This window comes from Labrus bergylta, chromosome 1, assembly GCF_963930695.1.
Source record: "Labrus bergylta chromosome 1, fLabBer1.1, whole genome shotgun sequence".
NCBI lineage: Eukaryota > Metazoa > Chordata > Actinopteri > Labriformes > Labridae > Labrus > Labrus bergylta.
This window is the reverse complement of record NC_089195.1, coordinates 20,472,505-20,489,831: the sequence shown is the minus strand read 5'-3', so window position 1 is coordinate 20,489,831 and position 17,327 is coordinate 20,472,505. Positions and strand designations below refer to the sequence as shown.

General features: G+C 41.5%; 1 protein-coding gene across 3 annotated transcripts in view; it reads left to right on the top strand.

Moving 5' to 3' along the window:
• Positions 1 to 17,327, top strand: part of LOC109988283 (protein sidekick-1) — a 194,673-nt gene that overhangs the window by 153,464 nt on the left and 23,882 nt on the right. For all 3 annotated transcript variants that reach the window (XM_065956112.1, XM_020639724.3, XM_065956106.1), the window contains 9 exons: positions 22 to 120; positions 1,431 to 1,622; positions 6,629 to 6,750; positions 6,861 to 6,973; positions 8,416 to 8,566; positions 11,060 to 11,300; positions 13,094 to 13,209; positions 15,491 to 15,677; positions 15,977 to 16,075. In XM_065956112.1, the coding sequence (XP_065812184.1) occupies positions 22 to 120; positions 1,431 to 1,622; positions 6,629 to 6,750; positions 6,861 to 6,973; positions 8,416 to 8,566; positions 11,060 to 11,300; positions 13,094 to 13,209; positions 15,491 to 15,677; positions 15,977 to 16,075 (1,320 nt within the window). The remainder of the gene's footprint in view (positions 1 to 21; positions 121 to 1,430; positions 1,623 to 6,628; positions 6,751 to 6,860; positions 6,974 to 8,415; positions 8,567 to 11,059; positions 11,301 to 13,093; positions 13,210 to 15,490; positions 15,678 to 15,976; positions 16,076 to 17,327) is intronic.

The following is a 17,327-nucleotide window of genomic DNA, read 5'->3' as shown; positions in this document are numbered from 1 at the left end:
AATATTTTTTTTTTTTCTCAGCCCCTGGACCTGTTCGCCAACTGAGCTTCACTGAAATCTTGGACACCTCACTCAGAGTCAGCTGGACAGAGCCCGAAGACAAGAATGGCATCATTACTGGTAAGAGCATCACAACATTCAAATAAGAGGAAGAAGGTCCACAATGTTGCACCACCATGTTTGTAGCCCAGAGTGGACAAACCAATCACAGGCCTTTTGCAGGTTAGTGCAGGTTTCACGGCCACTACAGGTTCTCTTGCAGGCTTGGAATGGAAATATGCAGAGACATGTTTGCAATCTGAAAGCTCTCTGCTGGATGCCACTAAATCCTAAACACTGGTTCTTTAATATTCAATCCTCTCGTCTGCATTTTTGTAGCCAATAAGGCAGTTTGATTGCAAATGGGCCAATGAAAACCCAGACATACAGAGCACATAAGGAGCATAACAGGAACACATGACTATAACATTTGGGCTTCCCACCATTAGAGTGACATCATGACGACATGGCTGCTGTGGAAATATGGTCTGTTTCTTTCATTTCTTTGAATTAAACACACATGCAAGTTACTAAACCAATGCAACCCCCAGAATGAGGCAACAGAGAGGAAGGGTCCCAAAATGTCACTGTTTCAGAATTGTCCCCTCCTTTTATTTTTTTGTCTAGCTTCCACAGATTTTCCCTGCCTCAGCCAATTTTTGTGTTCAACTGATTCATCAGCTCAACCCTTCTCTGCAGCTTGTCCTCTCACATTATCTCCAATATACCCTCATTCCATGCCTCCCATCACCCAGGGTGTTGTGTTTGTGGCACATCACAGAGCTTCAGGGCTCCCAGTTCATTTTGCCACAGCTCCTCCATGGCTCTGTTAAACAATGACACTGGGGAACATAATAGGTTTCTGCTAATTAAGCCATCACACAGAAATGTGTGTGTGAAAAGATATGTGTCTGTGCGTTGACTCCAAATTCAACTGTCCTCAGCTACACAGCAAGGCTGCTGTATAACAGCACAAGGCTTCAGTGGCTTTACATTTGGCTTACACACCCGGAGGAGGGAGAATATGGTTATTCAATTAAGGTCACCTTGTGCGTTTACTCCCCTTGTCCTTAACCTGCTTTCTATCAAGCACCTGGTGAGAAGAGAGACAGATGAGGGACCGTTCACTCTCTCCAGGGCTTGAAACACAAGTGGCCTCACACACACATACATTTGAAGGTGGTGGAGGTTGATGCATGATTGCAAAGATGCAAAGGGACAGACAGCGGTTTTGATTGCAGTTATCCATCCTTCACTGTCTTCCTAATTTTTGGCTGTGTTTCTCTCATTATCTGAAAGTGTGGGTGCCTTTGTGTGTGCTTGTGTGCATATGTGTCTGCTCAAGTCTATAAGCACCTTTATTAACACAGCGTGTGCTCCACTCCCTGCAGGCTATGTGTTGTGGTGGGAAGTGTCTGGCGTAGAGTCGAGTCGTGAGGAACATTCCCTGTCCAACTCCACCCTGCAGTATCAGCTGACCGGCCTCACCTCCACCACCGCATACACAATACAGGTGGCAGCACTCACCACTGCAGGAAGGGGCTTGGACATATCTTCCACCATCTCCACTGGAGTCCCACCAGGTACAGTAAAAACACACAAATATACACACAAACAGCAGCCGGAGAAAGTGAATGTTAAAAAAAGATTTTCCTGCCTGTGAGTATGTGCGTAGCCGGGGTAATATGACTGATGAGCTCTTACGATGCCATTGTCCTTCCTCAGGCTGATAAGTGGCTGTTACTGTGCCTCCATGAATCATGATCCACACAGCTTACACACACATTCACATTCACATTCACACACTGGAGTTAGTCATTTTATAGCAGAAAACATTTTAGTGTGCTGTTTATTTGCATGTATACAGTGTGCAGACCAGGTTTGTGTTCAGGGATGAGTTCGTATGATTTGACTAAGTCCAAGTTGCAATCTTTATTAGTGCTAATTAACTGCAAATGGAAAAGTGGAGGGACTGCAGCGTAGAAAAGGGGAAGAGACAATCAAATAAAGAACAACAGGTAAAGAAACATAATGAGAAAGGAAGAAGAGTGTTGAGGACTTCACACGACAAAGATTCAGGAGACTCAGATGGCTTAATTTGAAGTTGTTTATATAAGTTCACGAGGAGAAATTACATTAACAGCACACGTGTAATACTGTAGTGTCTTACTAGGCCAGTTCTGCCCGACCGTAGGCTTGGTATTTGTCCTAAAGATAATGCTAAAGTTAGGGGCACGTTACTCTACCATATATGGCTAAACTAAGAATAACGTCTTCTTACCATAAAGCTTCTGATTGACACATCAAGTATGTGAGTTCTCAGATAAAGGAGAACAGACAGTAAGTTCGCTGAACAGGCCGGTTTTGATGGAGAAGCAACAAAGAGACCTTGGTTGTTGTAGCAACCGCCAACCCTAGTTAGTGCAGCTGTGACTGCTGTCAGGCCAAGGGAGTATGCTACAGTAAATTGGTCACTCCAAACTAGGAGATCCTGTGACCTTAAGCTTGACCCAATATGGGATCACATAAGTACAATGTAATCATATCCTAGAAGGCAACTCTTAATCTAACTGAGATGTCATGTACACCTACAGAAATACAGAAATCCCATCACACAAAGAACAATGCAATCTCCGTAGAGCACAAGACCAAAGTCTCCCAGAAATGGATAGAGAGGAAGCGGAGGCGAGCAGATGAAAGAAACCCAGCTCTTACAGCAGAATTTTTGTCCTAACGCTTCCTAATAACTAATTTATGAATAAAAGAGGCAAAAAGTGAATGCAAGATGGATACAGACAGTTCTTAGATTCCAAAGTTACTCATTAATTCATGAAAGCAAAAGAGTGAAGGAAAGATGAAGGACTGAAGATTAAGAAAGCGAAGCAAAGAATGAGCAGAGAGAGAGAGAGATCCACCAAGCATAGTCTTGTCTTGTTTATTTATTCATGTATTCGTGGAGTTAAAGGAATTTAGTCATTCATCTGAGGATGGCAGCAGATCTCAACATTTCCACATTCTAACCCTAGCGAGTTTGCTGCATGCGCTCACAGAGCAATGATGGCTGATAGTTGTAATTTGTGTTTGTGAAACACATGGACCTCATTCCTTCTGGGGCCTGTACTACGTAGCAAGGTAACTACAGGGTTTACTGGGTTGGGTGTCCAATACAACAAAAGTGGTTCGCTTAAGGCTCTATTATGCTCTACGTCAGCTAGGCCCAGGATACTTCTGTCTGAACTCTTTGGTTATTTTGTCCATATTTCTGTATAAAATACGCCTCGATCATGGTTTATCAGACACTCCAGAGATTTGATATGATATAAGACCATTACTAACCATCTGGAGCAGGTTATGGTCGAAGTAAGAGATCAACCTGGATGATTTTTCAATCCCAGTCTCGCTCAGCAAACCGTTAAATATTACGTCTTTACCTGTCAGACATCATTCACTGCTTTCTCATCTAAATAGTTTAACATAGCTCTAGTTTAAGTGTAAGTCACATCAGTAATCAGTTTTTCTGCCAAAAAGAACATTTTTCATTTATTGCATACAATTTAGCACTCAGTAATCCAGAACTGACCAAATGTATTGATCTGATTTTTCAATATTAATCTCTCTTACAATGCCCTACAATGTGCAGACATGGTAGGCCTTTATTGGAGGAGACATTTTTGATAATCAGCCTCTATTTGGATGCCATTTCATGCACTGTGGGACACTTATTTATATTCAAATAAAAGTTTCTGCCCATTGCACATTTGATGCACAACAGAAACATTTAATAATGAGAGTTGGAGAAAAAGTAATGTATGTAACCATCGCTTTATTACCTTTGATAAAATGTTTTATAATCACACATTTTCAGATACAATTTAATCAGTAGTGTCTGGACTGTTTACCTCTCATAATCTACTCATCACTCTTTCTTTCTTTTCTGTCTCTCTGTCTCTTCATCATCTGCATCTGTCTGTCTGTTTATATGTATAAATGGATTGCATGAAACTATTGCTCTGTGATCATGTAGAGAGAGAGAGAGAGAGAGAGAGAGAGAGAGTAGCTGAATCAAGCGGAGCAGAGGAAGAGGAGCATTGACATTCCTGTAGTTGGTTTAAAAACTCACGCCGGTGCCCCCTTTAAGGTAACGCTCTAGGCGACTGCCTATATGGCTTATGCCTAGAGCCAGCCCTGCCTCTGGATAAAATGTTGCCCTGGTACCATAATAACAGTTCCCCTGTCATGTCACACTTCATTTCACAATAAAAAACCCTCTGATATTCTACCATATATACCATCTGATACGTTCCTGTGTACTGCTGCATTTCAGCACAAGCAGTTTGATCATATACACCAGCTTTGCAGATCTGTATTCTGCCATGTCCAACAAATATATTGCTTTCAGTGCTGTAGGAATGGGATGCATATCCGACATCATGCGAGCATACCAACACATTGAAGGGAAATGTTTTGAAATTGGGACTGAAGTGTTGTGTCCTGTTGTGACTGAGTGGACCAATTAAAAGCAAAGTGGATTGTTGTGATTTATGATTATGTCAATGTAATTTACAAATTGCAGTATATGTCTTTAGGAGTCACACTAAGCAACAACACAAAGAAACTAAATCAGGAAGTTCATCAGAGCTGTTATAAGATTTACTGCCTGCTTGATGTCAATGTACGTTAATGGAGGAAGTCTATTAAGGGCGCGAGCACAATGTGGATGTTTGACATTTCAAAGGTGAAACTGTGAAACCTTCATATGAATATTAAGTTTTGATAGAAGTGTGCATTCATTACATGTGGTTATTACTCTTTGATTTACTCCTGCTGGACAAAAAACTCACTTAATAATATTTATCGACTTGCTTTTTGTTGACAAAAATCAGTTCAGCTTGAATGCGACAGAAGCAGCTATTGAAAGTTTTAGTCAATGAGTTTTAACAGCACACCTCAAAGACAAACTTAAAATGCACAGATGTTGCTTTCATAGATTTAAGAAGGTCATTCTGACTGTTTCCACTTTCTTTTCAGCTGCTTCAAACAAATTAACGTTGAATTGAAAAAGATATATAAACACAGCTTTTCAATCCAGGTATTGTGTGTGCAGACAAAGATGCTTATTGGAGCTAACAAAAATAATAAGAGATACTAGAATTTTTGCCTTGAAAGAGCTGGAGAAGAGACTCCTTTGTGTTATTGACCTAAGAGAATATTTGTATGGAAAAAAAAAAATCAACAAAAAAGATGAAAACTCTGCAAAAGGTGCCAACACTACAAAAAGGGCCCGAGCTGTCAGAGGTGCATAAACATAAATAACTTGCACATGTATATGGTTTAAATTTGTGATTCTTTTTGGAGCCAGCTGACTATCCTACTGAAGGAGTCCAGCTTTTGGCCCTTCCATTTTGGATTTAATTTTTAATTTCTGGAGTTTGCCCCTTGAGGAAATGTTAATACTATACTTAAGGTGTAATGGATAGACATAGAATAAATGATCAGTCAACTATCTTGTGCAGCCTGAAATGAACCAACCAGATGATTTCTAAGATAAGCCTTCAACTGTTTTCAGTTTCTGTTTTGTCTATGCTAGAAATGCAGTTAAGTCTGCCACAGCTGGTCAGCCACGTTGCACGTTTCCTATTACTTGTTAATGCTGCCGAAATGGAACAATGTTAGAATAAGAATGAGTCAAGCATATTTTATGAGGCTTGCTGCCTACTCAGACATTTATTGGCCTTAAATGGACTTTAGTGAACAGTGCATTTAATTCACCTCTCGCCCCCGCTGGTGTATAGATTTATCTCTCTCTACTGTATTATTGGCCATGGACATATGAATTAAATTCCTTTGACAGAGAAAGAAATAAAGCTGAGACATAAGTGCCTTTACTTTAGTAAAAAACATTTTTCTCAAACAATATTTTACATTTATGTTGTATAGGCAGGCTTGGACCCATGAACACATTAAGACCCCAATGGAGACAGTTTCTTGGCTAATTCCTACTTTATGCCTTTTTTGTTGCTTAAGTCATTATTGCCCTTTTTTTTCTTACTTTCTTTTTCTCATTCTCTTCTCCATATAATGGCAAACGTATTATAGATGTATTTAAGTTACAAACACATTTTACCGTTATTTAACAGGTTAACATATCAACTATCCCTTTATAGAAAGTTTGTATTAAAAAACATTTCTGATGACTTCTTTTGATGTTCTTTTTCATATAAATGCCTCTGTGATACCTCTATGATGCTTCAATGCTTTCCTGCCAAACAAAGCAGAAAAAAACTACTTTTTTGCAGGTTACAGCTTGTTGCACATGGTCGCTGCAATACCATCAAGACAGGTCTTCTTACAAATAATTTTGAACTCTCTATTGAATTATTAAAAACAATATACACAGACAACTTTCTTTACATAGAAAATAATTATGTGAACACAATCAGAAAAGGTTTTGTCCAATAAAGATTTTATTGAATAAGGCCTACATAAAATGTGGCGGTGACAAATGACCTATAACACTAGATGCTTGATAGCATTGCTTTTTTTTTATATCTTTGAGTAAAGCAGTATTCTATCTGTTTTCTATCTGCAGAACTTCCTGGTGCACCGTCAAACTTAGTCATCTCCAACATCAGCCCTCGAACAGCAACAATTCGGTTCCGCCCTGGTTCTGATGGAAAGACCCCCATATCACAATGGATTGTAGAAGGCCAGGTATGTGTGTCAGGGGTTGTGAAACAATTAATTAGTGCTCATTGTTTATTCTGAAACACAGCAGGCAAAAAAAAAAACATGTTTTAACGTAAGATCATCTTGTTTAATAGGTGGTGAAGGAAGAGAGAAAGCCAGGTGTGTGGGGAGTTGTCTACCAGAAAGACAACCAGCCAGATGCTGACACGCTGGAGATCCCCAACCTCACTCCATTTACACAATACAGGTGAAGTGCTTCACTCTCTCACACACACACACACACACACACACACACACACACACACACACACACACACACACACACACACACACAACAGATCTCACACACATCTCATTCAGTTTCTGCTGTATTGCAAGACTCAGGTGAAGTTAGATAAATCACACAGACACAGAGAGACAGTTCCATCTGAGTCTTTTCTGTTTGTCAGCATCTTCACAGCTGCTGAATGCAGATCCTTATTACCCCTACGCCACTAGCTAGAGGGGAGGAGAGGGGTGGCGGCAGGGGAGAGGAAGGTGATGAGAATGAAGAAAGCGAGAGAGTGTAGAGAGTATTGAGGAGTGAGAAGAAACAAAGGGATGACATAGAAGGAGAATGGTATATAGAGGAGTAAAGGATGTGGCTGTAATCCCAGCTCATGGGCTGTTGGGAGCCTGCGGTTTACAAACCTGATCTGTCGTCTCACTGAACGGCAGCTACTCTTCCTCAGTTTTCTCTCCATTCAGTCTTACCATCAATTTGTGGCATGTATCGGTGTATCTGTCTGTCTCAGCCTCTCGCTCTACATCCCCCTTCACCTGTAATGGGGTTGTGTGTGTGTGTGTGTGTGTGTGTGTGTGTGTGTGTGTGTGTGTGTGTGTGTGTGTGTGTGTGTGTGTGTGTGTGTGTGTGTGTGTGTGTGTGTGTGTGTGTGTGTGTGTGCGCACACTTTAAGCATTATATTGTCAGAAGCGACACCATTGAGACATAAGATGTAGTAATACACTTGTCCATGTTTCCTACCCTCTGCTTTGAGTTTTTCTTTACACCTTGCTCTCTATGTCCCAGTACAGGGACAAGAACTCTTAGATGAAGTCTCTCACATGCACTCTTCACACTGAAACATTTTATCGCAGACACCCACACTGAGGCATAGCTGCGTTTAGAAGTAACAAAAGTAAACAAACGCTCCCTCATGGCTTCATGTGTGTGTGTCACCACTTCTGTACAGTTATATATTTTTTGACTGAATGTTGGCTTTTACTGACAATTTAACGATAGGTGAATGACTTTTTTTTCCAGAAATACTTTGTTCGAAAGTCACAGCGCAAAGATGCCGTTGTTTAGAATATTTTATTCTGTCAATAACCCAATCAGGCCACACCTGAGCAATTAAGAGGCCTGCAGCAGGCCATGCTCACTCCTTTTGTTTGCTTCACACTGCTGAGCTGCATGACAGGCTGCTGACAACTCTATTGTGACTCTGATAGATGCATTATTTGAAGCTAAATCATCTGACTACTATGCTTGTCACAAGTGGAATCAAGTTTGAAAAGAAATAAAGCATGAAGAAACTCTACTCTGGTCCCTGGACTTTAATTGGTGTACCACTGCAGAAGCTCTAGTTTTGAACTGGTTTTCATATACACTTTCTACAGTCCCTTTAACTGTGCTCTCTGTCACACCAGGTTCAGAATGCGTCAGGTGAACATAGTGGGCTCCAGTCCAATGAGCGCCCCCTCCAGGCTCATTCAAACCCTACAGGCTGCCCCTGACACCCATCCCTCTAACCTCACTCTGCTGTCTTCAACGAAGACCAGCCTGCGCTTCAACTGGAAGGTACTGAGACACACAGACACAAACAATCGTCCAAATAATCCCATTTGACAGAATGGGATTGAGAATATTTGTTCTAATTTTTATATCAGTGCATGTGAGCATCTGTGACTGCATGTGTACTGACCAGGAGCAGGACTGAACAGGTTGAGTGCCTGATAGACTATAATAAATGTCTCTCCTTGTTATCAATGTAAACACGAATCTGTCACATTTCCCTTTCACTGGCAGACCGCTAGCAGCAAAAACCTGCAATCTAATTTTCTTCTGACTGTCTTTCCAATTTTGCGTTCTCTTTGCCCTCCCCTTCTCTCACACACACACACACACACCTTTTACTTACCCTCCCTGCTTCTATTATAACATAAATGGAGAGCAGAGTATTTTTCATTTACGAGTTGGAATTAGAAGAAGAGTCTGTCAAATCAGACACAGACACTGAGGCACTCTGGGATACCTGTACAGCATGCTAATGGGATTTTACCTGCATGTTAGCGCGCAGCCTGCGCTATGCTAGTTCTTCCGCTGTAATGGAACCATTACAATGATTTTGGCTTAGTCTATTATTCTAAGCTGCATATTAAGGGTAATAAAGCTAATGTGACATTCTGTATTATGGCTCCAAAATGCTAAGCTGAGCTAAATCACTGGGGTATTTAAAACGCCTGGCTGTCTCAAGTCTTTATCTGCTGCTCAGCATAGAGTAACCACTGTAGTGTTGGGGAAAATCTTCTCTCTATGAGCACACTGAACATTTTACTGAAGTGATTTTAGGGCATGAATAATAGGTGGCTGTGGCTGAAAGACACCATGACATGGTGGTTCATGCCATGGGCAGAGAAGAGAAGCTAAGGTGACAGAGAAAGAGTATAGACAGGAAAAAGTATGAAGGGTGACAGGAAATGTAGGTGAAAGTGTATAAAGAAGAATGATGCAGTGTGAAAAAAACTTGATAAAAGTAGGTCATAGAGGGAGAAAGATCGGAAGATTTAATGTCAAAGGAGAGTAGACAGTAAAATGATTTTAGGTTGTACTTTAAAGTATGACAACTAGTCCATAAATGACAATATAAATCATGTTTGTTCTTCAATCAGCTAAGTAAAGTACTGATTTAAAGGTCTATGAGTTATGCCATGATACATGTCATCACATTTTTGCCAAAGTTAGAACAATGTTGGTTGTTTCACCTGAACTCTTTAGCTATGACAACCTGTAACATTGTCTCATAAGGTGACAAGGTGCTTTGTTCTTCCCATAAATTATTTTAATTTAATCTAGTGTTATCAAAATATATATTCTTTTTTTCTTTTTAATTAGGTGCAATAGAGTGACAAACTGGTGATAAATACATAACAAATGCGGCACAAAAAAACAAACAGACAAGGTCAGGACAACGACTCCAAAATACAGTAAAAAATAAAATAAAACAAATAAAGACAGCAAAATACTAAGACATCAATAGACACACATCAGACTGCAATCAGAAAAACTACAAAACTATATGAAATACCTAAGAAGGGATACAAGAAGTGAAAGAAGCGATAGAGAGAAAGAGAGAAGGGGAGGGAGAGAAGGTTCTTTGTTAGGGGGACTTGAGAGGTAGAAGACAGTTGAGGAGTTGAGCAGTGTATATGTATGTGTTGAATATGTTGATGTTAAACAATGTTGTGGTGTGAGAGGTGAGAGTTTGTGTAATGATTATGTTTTAGCGGAAGTTGACTGCAGCCGGGGTTTTGGGTTTGGTTTGAGCGTTTGATTTGATTTAAGGGAGAGGCAAAGCTATTATTTTTCTTTTCTTTGTCCGCTTTGGACTTGTCGCTTGCAGGACCCGGCCTTTTGAGAGGGAGGGGCCACCAGACCCAGCAGAGGGAAGCCCGCCCCCCCAAATGCAGTAGCTGTTATAGCGCTGTTTAAAGAGCACACACTTCAGAGGGAGGGAGCCCCCCCCCCCCCCCCCCCCCAAATGCAGCAGCCTGTATTGTTATTGTCGTACCCCTCCCTCCTGAGCATCCTCCCAACAAAAACAGCTCTGTGGTGATTCGTTTGGGTGGTATTACAGAGTGTGTGTGTGTGTGTGTGTGTGTGTGTGTGTGTGTGTCTGTGTGTCTGTGTGTGGTGTGATTGGTGCACAGGCAGAAAGAGTTGATGGGTGGGACGTTGTGGGGGTAGTTATGAGTTGAGGTTGTTGATTATTGGGTTCCAGACAGATTCAAATTCGGCAGTTAGTTGTTCCACTGATATATATTCGATACGTTTTTCCAATGTGATCAATCAAAAATAATTCTTGTTCAATCATCCTCTCTGCTCTTTCACTATGTGGATTGAGATTATTTTGTCGATCAGAGTCAATTCCCAGAGTACAGCGATGGTGCAGAGTGGCTGAGTGCTGACGCATTACAAGATACTTGCCCCATCAAGTGTGTCACTTCTTTCCATTGAATCATAAACACCAAAACACCTTATCTCTAATCTGCTCTGTTTCCTGTTACCCTCCAGCCTCTTCCAGCATCAGAGTACAACAGCAGTCCAGATACTGTGGGATACCGGCTGCGTGTGAAGAGGACAGACGGCCAGAGGGTGGACAGGACTGAGGACGTTGAGGGAGAAGGGCAAACCAGCGAGGCTACAATAGGTGGCCTGGATCCCTGGACCCAGTACCAGGTCCAGATACAAGCGTACAACTCCATTGGATCTGGACCATGGAGCAACATTGTCGCCGCACAGACTGCAGAATCTGGTACAGACACAGTCCTCATTCAGTCCTTTTTCTTGTTTCTTAGTGTTCAGCAAAGGTGTATTTTATTAACAGGGACAGAGAAGGTGAGGTGTAAAGAGTTCTGATAACTTTCCTGAGTCTCCCTTTGTACCGCCATCTTTCTTTGACTTTTACACTCCGGCTATTTTAGTGATGGGATGATAGACTCACACTCACTCACTCTCTCTCTCTCTCTCGCTCTCTCTCTCTCTCTCTCTCTCTCTCTCTCTCTCTTTTTGATGGTGGTTATATAAGAAAAAAATAAAGGTCTGCAACTATACAGGGGCAACCAAATGGGATTGGCAAACATTGTTTACCTAACTTACAAAAAATGCCTACAAAAACACGAGTGTTGTTTTGTATTTGGAGGACATGGATTTTCATTGATTCTGATATTGCATGCAGTGAATTTAATCCTGTCAAGAGCACCCATCTGTGAGATTTTGCTCACAGTTTTGCAGCAATAATTAAAACCCTGCCAACCCCTAGTGTTTTGTTGCATAGCATACAATTTGATTGATGCCTCTTTTTAACACCAACACCAACATTTTCGACCCTAGATGATATGGAAAAATGGAAATGAAGAGCAGTTCACACAGGTCCATATCCCGCCTTGGTTCATTTGCTCTATCTGATTTTATGTGTAGCTGAAGATTTGATTCAAGACCATCATTACACCTGGATAAAGATAATGTTGGCACTCAAATAGAGCTGTTTGGGAAACATTCGCTCTGTGACAGTATAACGAGTTGTTCTAGAGATGAAGGTGATTTCTTGTATAAGATCTTTGTCTTCTTTAAAAGACCACAATTAGTACCACCCAAACCAGCGCTTTACGATCCATTCCTGTGAAGCTGCCATACAAGGTGGTGAAGCAGCCTGTTAGGAGGCTTGCTTGTGTTGTACTTACTCTCTGATGTACGTCGCTTTGGATAAAAGCGTCTGCTAAGTGAATTGTAGGAGGCTCTCTATGGGGCCATGGTAGAAGTCCCTGAGGATTTGGGGCCTCAGGCAAATGTATTTATGTGCCTGAGGCCGTACACTCACGGAGGTATGGCTAGCCTATGTTAAGTCCTTGTGGCTGTTCACCCCCAGGTACTTGAAAGTGTCTACTATCTACTCCCCTCTCCTGTTGATGGTGACGGCGGAGTGTGTGCCTCCCCCCTTCTGTAGTCGGAAATGACCCTCTTGGTCTCTCAGAATTTCAGGGAAAGGTGGTCGTCCAGGTTCCAGGGTGGTCACCTCCTCTCTGTAGGCCGTATCATTGCCAGGGGAGATCAGCCCCACAACTGACAAACTTCACAACGGTGTTTGAAGCCTGTATCGCCACGCAGTCGTGGGTGAAGAGGGAACACAGGATGGGTCAGAGGATCAGCAGGGAAGATGTGCAATTGTCCACTCTCACCACCTGGAGGTAGTCCATCAGGTTGAAGAGCTCTTGGAAAAACGCATGCTAGCTGATGGATGCAGATCTTCAGGAAGCGACCAGGAATGCTGTCAGGACTGGTCGCTTTGCGTGGGTTAATACACATGAATGACTGAATGACTGGCTGACATCAGCTGTGGTGATGGAGAGGGGGACTGAAGTTATCAGTAGTGGCAGTAAAGTAAGCTAGGGGAGGGTGGAGAAAGGAAGTGGGTTCTGGCAGAAGGGTGGAACCTGGCATAGAAGGTGTTGAAGTCATCTGGGCGGGTGGCTGCTGTGTTGGTGATATGTTGTGTTTTCATGATAGTCTAACTGTTAATGATGAATTATTTGTATGCATGTTTTCCAGTTCCATCTGGGTCTCCAGTTAATGTGACTGCTGAGGCTGTGAGCTCCACCAGGATCCTTATCACATGGACTGCTCTCCCTCTGGCACAAAAGAACGGGGTCATACTTGGATATAAGGTGCATAAAAGGCTTAAACACAAACACACACACACACACACACACACACACACACACACACACACACACACACACACACACACACACGCACACACACACAAAAGTAATCCCATCCTGGCATTTATCACTCAATTTACTCAACCCATTATCACTTCCTCCAACACCTTTACACACCTAATAGCCTGTAACTTCTCTAGTTTTTTTAACTACAATTTTGCTTTAAGAAGCTACCGACCAAAGTAATGATGTTTGGGGACTTAAAAGTTACTGTGAACATTTATATGAAAGAGGCTTTAATTTTTAATACCCTTTCATAAAACAGCAGTTTGAATCATGTTGTTGTCAAAACAATGGCTGGATTATTCTTTTTTTTAAATAGGGAAAACAATCCACTCAACCAGATGGCTTTGAATAGTTCTTTATTTGATTTTTAAAGCATAAACCACAGCTTAAGCAAGAGACAGGGATTTGTTAAATTCACATGGGTGATATGAATATTCTGCATTAGTACAAAAGATTTGTGAATACTTTAAGCAGTACATTTGTAGTCTGTACGCTTCATCTGAAGTAGAGCTCATCTTTGTCATTTAATTCCAGATTAATTTAAAGATAAGTCTGTCTCCATGAACCCTCTGGATGGTGAAAAAGTTTATATTCTCTACTTTGCAGGATTTTTAATTGATATGTGCTGCCGGTAACAAAGTGCACACATTTTTCCCAGAGTGCACCACTTAGTGGCAGTCACATCCCTCCTCACTCTGCGTGGTTTCGCCTCACACACGCGCGCGCGCACGCACGCACGCACACACACACACACACACACACACACACAGGGGTTTATTAGGACATTCTCCACTTCCTTGTTCATTTTTAAACTGCAGATAAGACCTGTTGCAGTTATCTGTATTTTCACACATTTTCTATTTTTGTTCGAGGGCTCGGATGTCCGTCCTACAGTCTACAAAGACGAAACTCGTGCAAAATATTTTGACGTTATAAAGTGTTAAGCTCTTAATCACCTCCCAAACAAAACACAACAGACAAAAAGCTTTAACAGGGAGGAAATGTGTCCTCAATTGTGTGGACATAGTTGTGCTTAAAATACTTACATCTACTAAGTAAAAGTAGTCCGTGGCTGGGTGATGAGGGTATTAACCTGTATTATCCAGCATTTCTTTTTTTTATGTGTAAAAGTCAGGTCACCATGCCCAAAGCACATAACACTCCTCATCGGTTTGTTTTAATGGCCTCCTGAGGATCACACTGAGTAGGAATTCTTCCATGTTAATAGATTGAACAGTTCACCTGCCATCCCCCTTTCTATCTTTCTATCTTTCTATTTAAAAGCTGACATTTTCCTTCAAGACTCTAGCGTGCCAGCGAGTTCATGCACATGAAAATTCAGAGAAAGAAAGAAAAGAAAAAGCAGGAATTGTCACATACTCCTGTTGCCAGGGAAAGAACAAAGTGTGCATATACTTATCTTATGTGAACTGGGGTAATTGCAATTTATTTTGTGATGAACACATTCTCATTTTTATAAATCTTAATAATAGGCCTGAAGTAACATCTTTTATTCTGCAAAAGTCTATCATGGCCTATTTCTCTGTGCCATGCCATGAATCTTATTGTTGTCAAAAACATATCAATAGGCCTAATTATTTACCTAGTACACATATTGCTATAATAAGAAACAGAATTCACTGTGGATGCAAGAATACGACACGTACATGCCAACTAAACCACCAACTAAACTTTAGGAGCTGTGTTTTTTTAAAACTAAACAATAACATTTATCTGCCCTGGACAAGAATATCCAACAGCATTGGCAGAGAACCAAAACATTGAAGACTAGGCAAAGAATTAAATGAAAGCCAAAGCAAAGCTCCATGCATTAAGGAGAACTGCAGAGATGGGAATTATTTATGAGTGGGATCATCAATTAAAGGGACATCTTGCACACAAAGAGCTCCTTTGATCCATTTTAATTGTAAAATACAGATGGCGGCAGTTGAATCTAAAGCAGCAATGAACAGGCTTAGTGCATCGTTAGAGTGATGGTTTTGTTCTATCAATAGTATTTGTTGTAAAATTACAAAACAAAGTGGAATATAACTTCTTTTAGAGTGGCCAGAGCTACTGTTGACAATAGGTGCATAGTGAGCTGACAGGGTGAAAGTTGCATCATCTAGCTCTCCATTCATGTTCTTTTTTTCATCTGTATTTGTGTTTATGATTACATGTGTGACACGTACACCTGTTTCTTTATGCCTGTGTGCAGGTGATGTACTGCGAGAAGGACTTTGAAGGTCCTCCTAGCGTTCAGACGGCAGAAGGAGAGCGAACCTTGTCGCTCCTTCTCGGGGCTCTCCAAAAATACACCATGTATTCACTGCAGGTGCTGGCTTACACACGGTTGGGTGACGGGCCACCCAGCAACCCAATACTGCTCCGAACCAAAGAAGACGGTAAGATGGCTGCCTCTCTGTCCTGCAGTTTGTCCAACACTTCTGTCTCCTCCTCATCATCTCTGTAGCTATTTTTATTCTTTGCTATTTTGTTTCTGTTAGAAGTGGCTCTTAAAATGCACAAGACGCTCACTTAGTGTGCATGACAAGTATAAAAACAAACTGTTATCTTATCTGATTAGAATATCGCTCATTATAATGAATTACTGTCTTTTCATAACAGTATTATATGATGAACTTTTTACATGTTATTGCAGTTTCATTTGGCTGCCAAATCACTTCTCTATTTTTCTCTCCAGTCCCAGGCACTCCTGTCAGGATGGTGTTTCCAGAGGTTCGATTGTCATCCGTTAGGGTGGTCTGGCAGCCACCCACAAACTCCAATGGCATTATATTAGGTAAAAAAATACACCCACACCCAAACAAACACACACTGCTGTGATCTTTCAAGGAAAGTAAAAGCTGTAAAAGGGGAAAGAGCTGATGCCGTTTTTAACTTTCAAAAAAGGGTCAGCTCTCAATATTCCCCATACAATGGCTGAGGTCTGTTGATGTTTTTGTACATGCACATGTGCGCGCGCGCGCACGCGCGTGTGTGTGTGTGTGTGTGAGAGAGAGAGAGAGAGAGAGAGAGAGAGGGTGTCAGTGATTAAGCTTGCATGCAGGAAAAAGGCTATTATAACTGTCGAAGCAAGACACCTTTTCTAATGCATACACAGACAGACGCGTGCTTTATACAAACACACACTTGTTTTTTGAAACTGGAAATCACAGTGTATGAAGTGAATCAGAAAGAACGGATTAATGAAAAGAAGAAGAAGCAAGGAAGAGGTGAGAGGAATGCTTGAGCTGCTAAGCTGGAAACAGAGAGAACAGAAGGGGAGAAATAATAGAGAGGAGCTGTATGGAGGTGAAAGGAGGGACAGGTGTTCATACAGTATGTTTGTGTATGTTGCAAATGGGGGAGAAAGGGGGCCATGTTTGTCCTCTCAGTGGGGTCGGTAGTGGAGCAGGTGAGTGATGTGTAACTGTAAGGATATGGGGAGGACACCACTGAGTGTTACACCACTCTGTGACAGAAGGATGAGTGGGAGGGCAAAACTCCCTCCCTCCATCACACAGAGACACGCAGTCCTGCTGTGTCCTTGCTGAGAAAGTGGTTTGTGTGTAGAGGCTGTATGTGTCTGTGCGTGTTGATGACGATACAAATGACTGTAGTCTTTCAGCTTCTTTATTGCCTAGACTGCATCATTCCTCCTTTGGTTCTCAATCCATAGGGGGACTGACACAGAAAGTGGACAGAAGAGAAAAAAGTACCACAGAAGTTTCACAAATCTAATTAGGCACTAGCAGTGAGGCATTGGTGTTTTCTACATGACATATCCATGAATAAATTGTAGCCTTACACGCATAAATATCCCTGTGGCAAATACAAGCTCCATCCTAGTCCCATGCTTAACACTGATTACTATCAAGTAGTATGTCCAGACATGAAATCCTCAAATTCTGCTCCTCACAGACATCAGTACGCATACTACAAATGGGTGAAATCTTGTTGATGTATGCTGCTGTCCTACAATGCAATTCTCAAAGGAAATGGAGGAGCTTCTCGCAGCATCTCTACATTTGAAGTTGCAGTTTTAAACCAAT